Source organism: Ceratosolen solmsi, unplaced genomic scaffold, assembly GCF_000503995.2.
Source record: "Ceratosolen solmsi marchali unplaced genomic scaffold, CerSol_1.0 scaffold3, whole genome shotgun sequence".
NCBI lineage: Eukaryota > Metazoa > Arthropoda > Insecta > Hymenoptera > Agaonidae > Ceratosolen > Ceratosolen solmsi.
In genome coordinates this window covers 1,198,541-1,208,021 of record NW_011948428.1, presented here as the reverse complement: position 1 = coordinate 1,208,021, position 9,481 = coordinate 1,198,541, and the positions used below count along the sequence as shown (strand labels likewise).

General features: G+C 36.9%; 1 protein-coding gene across 1 annotated transcript in view; it reads right to left on the bottom strand.

Annotated features, from left to right (window-relative positions):
* Positions 1-4,332: 4,332 nt before the first annotated feature.
* LOC105363683 (uncharacterized) overlaps positions 4,333-9,481 on the bottom strand; it is a 199,366-nt gene continuing 194,217 nt past the window's right edge. The window contains exons 4-5 of the mRNA XM_011501434.1: positions 4,941-5,079; positions 4,333-4,507 (exon numbers count right to left, since the gene is read on the bottom strand). Of these exons, the coding sequence (XP_011499736.1) occupies positions 4,333-4,507; positions 4,941-5,079 (314 nt within the window). The remainder of the gene's footprint in view (positions 4,508-4,940; positions 5,080-9,481) is intronic.

Sequence of the window (9,481 nt, the reverse complement as noted above, 5' to 3'; positions counted from 1 at the left end):
ATTACTTCATCCGTTGACTGATTTATCAGGAACTTTTAAAATATGCATAGCCACGTTTAGCGAGCTACCGTTTAGTCTGCGATTTTTTTAATCGCATTTATTACTTAATAAACTTTTATTTATCTAATGGCATATTTATATTTATAAAAATTCAATGAAATTAAAGTGACATCACTAAATAGAATTTACACAATAGACATTCATGAATATTAATGAGCTTTTTTTGTCTTTTATATTTATATAAGTAATTTTTATGTATGCGTTGTTAAATATACGAATTTCAATATTTATAATGATAATATTTTTCGATCTAATCATAAATATCAAATGGTTATATATAATTATATTAACCATTATAATTATACGTTGTATTAGACTAATTAATATGATATTATCGTCATAAACTATGGTAATAATTTTCGTAAATGTAAAATTGAAAATCTTACGTGCGGTGAAATGGAATTTAAACGCTTAATTAACTTCGACTTGTTTTTAATTTTTTTTTTTCTTTCTTATTGTTCTTTTCAAAAATAAATAATTCAAGTAAAAATGATGCATAGCATTTTCGTTGATGATGTCATACAGCATAAACAACTTCGGCCTTTAAGATTATTCAGAGCATCTTTAATATCGCAAAAGATTAGCCAAGCCTATAATAATAATTATGGCCTTAAACTTTTAAATATTCAACTTTAGCATTATATATCTCCCTCTCTCTCTCTCTCTCTTCAAATTTCTCATTATGAAGGCCTTTAAATTACGTTTTAATTCTGCTAAAAACGCATAAAAAGGATTTGCAATTTCTTATTCATTTACTACTTTTATTCAACAAGGTATCATGTTTTACACGGCATTTACTCGCGACTGATTTGACCTACCTATGCAGATTATTTCTTTTCCACTTATATAGGCCTTTTCCAGTTTCCCTATCGGTTCTTTTTTCCCTCCAATCTATAATCCCGTGTAACTAAGACTAAGTAGTAAATATCGTAATTATATATGCATGTCGTTGGACGAGTAATTAACGCATACATTAAATACCTACGCATAACCATACGTACGGACCAATGCGTTCACCAAAATTCATAAAAACAACTATATGTCTAAACATAAGCATAAACGAATAATTAAGTAAATATGACAGAAATGAACAACGATGACATATCTCAATATTCTAATAAAACAAAAAATTCATATATGCGCAAATTTCTATTTCAGTATATCAAATTTATGCGACACACTAATACGTCCGAGTCTCTTTTAATAAGAACTACATTGCTTGACAACATCAATAAATAAATTGCCGAAGCTTAAGTTTCGTGAAATACAATGCACGAATTACACTCGTAAATAAGATAACATTCTCACTCCTTAAGAACTCTATGCGCATTTGAAAATGCATTTGAAAACGGCTTTGTCTTGCTTGGGCGTCATTTATATATATATATATATATATATATATATATATATATATATGGGATAAGGTGCTAAAAAGTTTTTCCTCTCGACGTGCCTTCACTGATAAACCATTAGGATACTTGTCTCCAGATGACAATGTATACCTTTCGCTTAAAAGCGAGAGGCAGATAGATGCATACTGGGGAGCATGTTCGAGTGCCTACGTACCAAGCATTTTACGTGTAAATGCCGCGACACTCTGCAAGAAAGGGACTTTGTCGTCATTTTGCAATATTAACTTCGAGGAAAAGCGATCTGCCTTCATCTCTTCATACATACTTTTATGCTTGTATCTAATACGCGAGGGCATAATTCAATTATAAAATCTTAATCAAGTTTTGAAAATTTCAATGGAACTATGAAATTTTACGTGTACGTGTGTAGTAAGCATACGCGTGTACGTGTGCACAGGCAGAGGCAAAAGTAGGATATCAATCAAAGTGCATTTGGTAATCTTCGGTCCGAATTGTTAAATTGAACGGGTGGGGATTGTAATCAGTCGTCGATATATTAATAGAAAAATAGGAATTTTAAAATAATGCGTCGATCATTCAAACCTTAAGCCGGCATTTTGCATTTGAAATTAATCGAGCTATAACTACACCACTACAAGCTCGTAAATGAAGTGTTTAAATAAAGTTTCAAGCCATTCATCAATTTGCTCAGCACTACGATCACTACATTTACCTTTCCATCTTTTTTCTCTTTCTTTTTTTTCCTTATCTTATTCAACTTCCCTAGTATCATATAAAACGATCCCTTCAGCTTTTAATTAAGATTTTATAATTGTAATTTGCGAAATAAGCAATTTCCAGCTGATCGTTTTATTATATTCCAATAAAATTCGATTGTAATTATATTGAAATAAATTAAATTTATCGTATTTAAGTGCACGGCATTTTAGAGATTTTCGTATAATATAATCACAACATTCCAATATACACAATGCCGCATTGGCACATTGCCTTTTAAATTATAAGGAGGGTGCATTATTTACAAAGGACAACAATAATGCCAAAGCATCTATCGTTTCTTTATTATTAATTGGAGGCGAGGGAGTTATAAAAATAGAACAAAAAAAAAAAAAAAAAAAAAAAAAAAAAAAAAAAAAAAAAATAGAAACAAGATAAAATCTAGTCGACAAGACCGAAAGCTACGAATTGACGATCTTTCCTCGCATAAATGACACATTCGTGGTCATTGAGTCGATGCTCGGTTACCGAATTTCGATAAAACACAATAACGATTGTTGAAACAGCGTGCAAAATAACAGCACCGTGGCGAAATTAGCAATTTTCGTCGAGTGCCAGGCACAGCAAGTACAAGCCCGACAAAATGTGGACGCACTCGAAACTGCGAAATCGGGAGTAAAAGCAGTGGCGAACGGATGTCCGAATCCATATTGCCGACAGCATTTCTCTCTCTCTCTCTCTCTCTCTCTCTATCTCTATCTCTCTCTATCTCTCTCTCTATCTCTATCTCGCTCCCTTCCAACCCGCGATATTATACGACTTTACGTTATGTGGGTACGAAGCGACGACACATGGCCGACGCATTTGTCCGAGTTTATGAGTTTTTAACGATGGTGATGCGCCACGTACGTATAACGCTTGCATCGAGAACGACAGGAGCAGAATTATTATTAACCCCGGCCGGCTGTCCCTCCCTCACCCTCTCGAGAAAATCCTTACAGTATCCTTTTTCAAAGCTCCCCGCGGCCGAGACCTGAGATACAACGTTTTTCTCGACTACGCCGAGCTCATTTTTGCACGAATCTTTTCTCACTGCACCGAACTTTTCCAAGTGGGACGATGAAACGCGGCGCCGCGGCCATAATTAATAGGGACGTCCTTTTAATCGCCGGCCTCGCGTGGCAGGACTAACGTAGCGGACGGCGATATAACGAAGAGCGTTTTTATGCTTTTAAAGCGGGCGAGCGTAAAGGGATAAAAAGGGAGTGCGCGCGTGCGCACCGAGGAGAACGGCGCGGAGAAGCGAAAAAAAGCTAATACATATTTTGATGAAAAAATTAGGAGCTTACAGGATGGATCACTCGCTACTCATGCAGCAGCACTTCCGCAAAGTACATATTTCAGAATCAGAAGAATCATTTAGTTTTAATAGGCTTGTTAAAATAATTACAAGAAGCCTTTCAAGCTCCTCGACAATACGGCATTATCTTGCTCGAAAGGCCATTTTTCTCTCCTTCTTTATTGGCACTATATTATGCTTTATTTATTAAATACATATTCCCAGTTCCCTGTGAAAATTCTTCGGGAAAAATGCCTAGCCATGCGCGTCCAACGGACTTAATTATATGCTTATCAATTTCTGAATTATTTTAAATGCCTTGCGTAATAATAAATAATTATCCTCTTTTATGGAAGCTGCTTTTAATTAAAATTCTTCTTCTTTTTTTTCTTTCTGTGAAGCACAGTAAGATTTTTGTATAATTGAAAAAAATCAATTAAATGCTTTTGAAAAAATGCTACTCGCCCACCCAAGCGTTACGAAACACATTTGAAACACATAAAATGGATTTCAATGTAAAAGAAAAAAATCTTGCTTTGCATGAAATAATCCTATGCCTAAGTAACGGTTGATATTAATCAGGAATATTATTTAATTATCTAATTGTAATAAAATAAATAACCTTCTGTTTGTTTGTATATTTGTGTGTTTTAATAACAATATCATTACTATTAAAACTCTTTATCTAAAAACTAAAATACTACTAAAATGAAAGCATAATACTATGTATATTTATATGCATATATATGATATATTTTTTTATATTTTAATAATAAAATCAGCGTTTCCGTTGCCCATATAAAAGCCATACCATCTATAACAATCTGATTAAAGTGCACAGTTTCATGCCGCGAAGGAAAAGGTGAGAGTTATATTGCCGCTCATATCTCTAACTGCTTTTACGTGTATCGCATGCTTCATGCAAGTAAATGGAATTGACTTACATTCACGATATTGCAGAACGTTGACATGCTTGTCAGTAAAGACCATACATCGGTTGCAAATACCGGTTCCATCGCTGAAAACAACACAGATAAAGGCAATTTTTAATAAAATTTTTATAATCTTACGCCTATCTTTACACGTAATCTAAACTTCGTAGGCTTAACAAGGCGTAACAAGTTCTTTCTAAATATCTTAAAAATACTTTCTATACACAGTTGGCTTATTGGCTACGAGCGCAAATGATTACAAAATGACGCACAAGTTATATAATTAATTATGTCCATTCGAATATAATGATTCGATCTTTCAAACATTTTAATTGATAATTTATTATTCGTTGATAATTTATTGCAATATGATTTTTATATATATTAAAAAATAAAAATATATCACTAAATAAATAAATAAATAAATAAATAAATAAATACTAGTAGTGAGAAAGTGACCGAGCCAAAAGTTTCATTTTCGCTAAAGTTTGTTGAACAAGTTTTTAAAAATAAACTTACGTTTCTTCCGTGGTAAGATACTTTTCCCTATTTTTTGCTTTGCATTTTCTGTCAAGAAAGTGTGTTGAATTCACTATTACGGGACCCTCTTTGCCGTCCTGAAACCACCGCCCACTCCAAGCTGGTGGAAACTTGCAATCTGTAACAGACGAGCATATTATAACAATTTTTTCAAATAAAGAACTAGTCGAAGAACTTGATTGCTTAACGGATTAAATAAATATAAATTCTTTTTATGTTTGTTCATTTTATGTCCTTTATAATTATTTTTAATAATCTTATGGAGCGAGTAATTTATTATCTTGATATTTGTGTGTTTGTGTTTGTGTTTGTGTGTGTGTGTGGGGGGAGGGGGGGTGTTATCGTTACTTCTACATTTATTTATCTTACATTAAATCATATATATAATACCTTATTATACAGTGACAAAAAAGTCTACTATATTATTAAAAATGTATTATTTATAAAAAATATTGCATCGTTAATATGAATACGTAAAACTTATTCAAATAAATGGATTAAAAGGATAAAAAAATCTGAAAAATGGATAATATAATCCAGTCTAATAAACAATGAACCATTTACTAAACTGAAATACATCTTTTACATAGGATTTATATATATATATATATATATATATATATATATATATATATATATATATACTTGAAATGAATTAATTCATAATAATACCATTTTATGTTAAAATCTTCAATGTCAACTTCAAAAGCGATAAATAAAGCAATTAATTACAATTAAAGTAACACGATAAGAACACAAACGACGAGTAGGCTTTATGGAATACTTATATATAAAGTAAAATGAATAAAAAAAAAGAAATTAGTATTACTTGATAAAATTAAAAGATATTTTCGAAAAAGAATTTCAATTATATGTTAATATTTCATCTTACATTCGTTAAAAAAAATATATATGTCCAAAGTTTTTGTGACGAGCAGATTATATTTTGTATCTAAAGGGCTTTTGAAAATGACATCTCGTATTTTATTAAGAGAGTAAAAGGACTCACCAAACAATATAATAAATTCAGGAAGGTCATTTTTAGGAAGAAAAGTATTTCAATATTAATGTGAAAATAACTTTTGTATAAAACGAAAACTCCGCAAAGCCTGTATATTATAAATACCACAAATGTTTAGGCTTATTTAATTGTATTCGTTGTTTAATGAAAGCGATCGTTAAATTTAGCTGTAACTTATTATAATTATGCAGCACGCATGCGCAGACTGTGAGATTAAATTTCTGCTCCGTAAATAAGCCATAGTAAGCCGAAAATCGCGCGAAAGTCCATTCAATATTCTTAGCCGGCAAGTCAAAGCGCTTTGACAAAATTTGGCGCAAATCCTCCTAATGGACTATCCCCAACGAAAGCGTTAAAATTCAAAATTTTCAGTCGCGCATCGGTGAGCGCCACCTTTGACCTTGTTCGACCACTCGCGCGTAAATTACTCTGGCGAGCAGTGCAACGCTCGCAAGTGCAAAAAACTGAGAAGATAAGCTGGCGAGTGGCTCTCGGCTGCCTCTGGACACGGCCAAAGAGGCTTCTTTCCTTAGTTTCTCACCTCCTTAAAAATAGATTCCATGGCCTTTCGCTCGGTACGCCCGACTCTTTGGGGCGTGGAGCACATCCCCAGACTTGAGCCGGCCAAGGAGGAACGCGACAAAGAAGCTTGCTCCTGCGTAAGTCGCGAGTAATTGAAATTTACAGCGCCGCGGGCATTCGCTGATCGTACGTGGAACGCGCTCGTAATTATAGATCATGTGATCAACGAGACCTTAAAAGCCCATAGGGTACATTTCGTATCGATATAATTGAGAGGTGATATTGGCAAGTTGGAAAATATGTTAAATTTCAGCTAAACGGCTCCAGTTTAAAATATATATTAATCATAGTGAAATTTGGCTGGAAGCCGAAGGATGCAGAGCAGAGTGTGTTCGTCCAGCAAGCACGATCGATGAATTTTCATTAGATAGGCGATATGAATTACGTTGAGATAGCTGATAAGCAATTTTTAAACGCCCCGCGTGGTGAAAAGCGAACGTTCACAGTGATTTCTAACGAGTACCATTAAAGTACTTTGTATCGTCTAATTTTCATTTTAGCTCCTAATCGCCTATATTCTGCAGCGTACGAATAGACTGCAATTGCCTCTGTCTACTACAAGGGCTTTTTGAAATGTCGATAAGTCATTGATGATTGACTTTTGTATTGTATTTATATTGCTAAAAATTAATCGCCGCCACAGATACGACCAAATTCACTGTAAAAGACGAAAAGACCAGCGGCGGTCCAAGCAACGAACGATCTATCGAGTATTTTTTTCTTCATCTATATCCCATTCGGCATTGAGTACCAATAAAAGAAGCGATGCAGCGCTGATAAATCAAAGCTGTCAATTTGTTAGAAAGAAAGCGCGGAGGGGTGAAGAGACAACGCCCGTCTAACGGATCGTCGTTTTCTTCCAGAGCCGCGCTTTGCAAATTTGTTGATTATATTTAGCGCTCGGGTGCGCCCAAGTAGCGGTGACGTGGCACGCACGCAGTCATCTTTCTCTATTTCCTTCTAAATGAGGGGGCAGGCATGGGCGATGGGTGATGGGTGATGGGTGATGGGGTGATGACAGAGAGAGAGAGAGAGAGAGAGAGAGGAGAGGGAACGAGGTCGCAAGCACAACGAGAATGAAATTAATCCTGACGAAGAGGAGAGAGTCGAGGCCGACGATACTTTTGTCACGAATTCCTAATGAAAATGCGAGGAGCCGTGGCACTGGTATTTTCTAACTATAAGTTAAAAGTCGCAGTTGGCTCTCTTAATTAATACGCCGCATCATGTTCGCTGTCCACTCGCTTCACGTGCTTTTTGCGCTAATTAATCCAATAGTCAAATGTACACGGCAAACGCTCCCCATTATTAAATGATGAACAAGGTGCTTTTATTGCGCAAAACGAGGTGCTTTAACGTTTTAGGAGCGAATTGTCTTTTTCATTGCTCCGTGATCGTAATCAGCGCGGTCACGATTCATTTGTCCCGTAATTTTAGAATCGTATATTTCGTAATGCTGATATTTCTAAACATCGATTAGCGATAAAATAAAATTATATCGAATAAAGGGCGCTCGCATCGACGAGTAAGAGAGAGGGAAAACGCCAGTCGCTTGGCCATTCCTAAAATCTGTAAGATAAATTTATATGAAATTTATCGTATGTGGAAGGCCAAGGAAATAAGGCTCCTCAGATATGCAATGATTTTATGTAAACCGAGGAACAAACATATTCGTGTCTCGATATAATAGATGACATTTTTCACGGCCTGTCGCGGCAAATAAATTTCAATCACAATTTCCAATCATTGGCCAAATCCAATTCAACGACACCACCGCTGCTACACACCGGTAAACACAATTAGATCTGTAATACGAAAGAGAGACAGAGCGTGTATGTCGCACATGGTGGTGGATATGGCTATGGCACGGGAGGGGGGGGGTACAGAAAAGTGAGAAAGAAATGAAAAAAAGGAGGAGGATGGCTATGATTTGGTAAGCGATCGTTATTCTCGAAGCTCCTATCACCGATTACTATCGAGCCATTCGTCAAAAGCCTTTCCATCGCAAAATCATCCTTCGACCTCCCGGCCCTTCGGCGCGCACCACGATTTCCCTTGCCGTCCTGTCGCTTGTCCCGCACAACGAACGAGAACGAGAGTGTAGAAGAGGGGAAGGGGATTACGAGTAGGTAGTATAAGCCCCGGGCCGGGGAAGCGTGTACACACGCGCCTGGAACAATGACGTTAATTGGAAGACAAGACCACGCAAGAGAACCGCACATACCGACCGACTATGGTCCTTTTTCTCCTCCTCCTCCTCCTCCACCGCCTCTCGCCAGCCATCCACAACAAACCGAAGCGACGGTCGCTCCCTCCTCGACATACCGCCGGTGCGTTTATGCATGCGTTATAACGCCGGATCGCTTCTTTTTATCAATTGTCGCTAAAGGCTCGAGGCCTCCATGGCTGCTAGAGTCCTTTTTAGCTTAAGGGTATTTAATTGGCCGTGCAACTCGGTGCGTCCAGGAATTGTTCCAAGGGGATCGCGTGTGTATCCTGCTGCTGGCTCCGGTGGATTGTGACGAGATGAAAGACGGAGATCGATCGGAAATATTGTGCTAATAAAGTCGCGCTATTATAAAATCCAGTTCATCCCTTTTACGAAATGAGATTTGGGACTTTATCGACGTAATGTGCTTTTAAGTAAATATCGGTGGTATATTTCTAGATCGCACTGTTTGCTCGCACTCGACATTCCGCGATTCCTCTACAGTCGGAATGTCGTTGTCTCGCGGTGACTGAAAAATTCATTGCCCTGCCTCGGGTCCATCATGTGCTCATGTGGCGCACAGCAAGTTTGCGAGCTTCCTAAAGCGTCCGAGGCTAACGAAGCGAACGACATGAAAACTCGCTCGCTCGTATCCCCCCCCCCCCCCCCCCCCCCCCCCCCCCCCCCCCCCCCCCCCCCCCCCCCCAC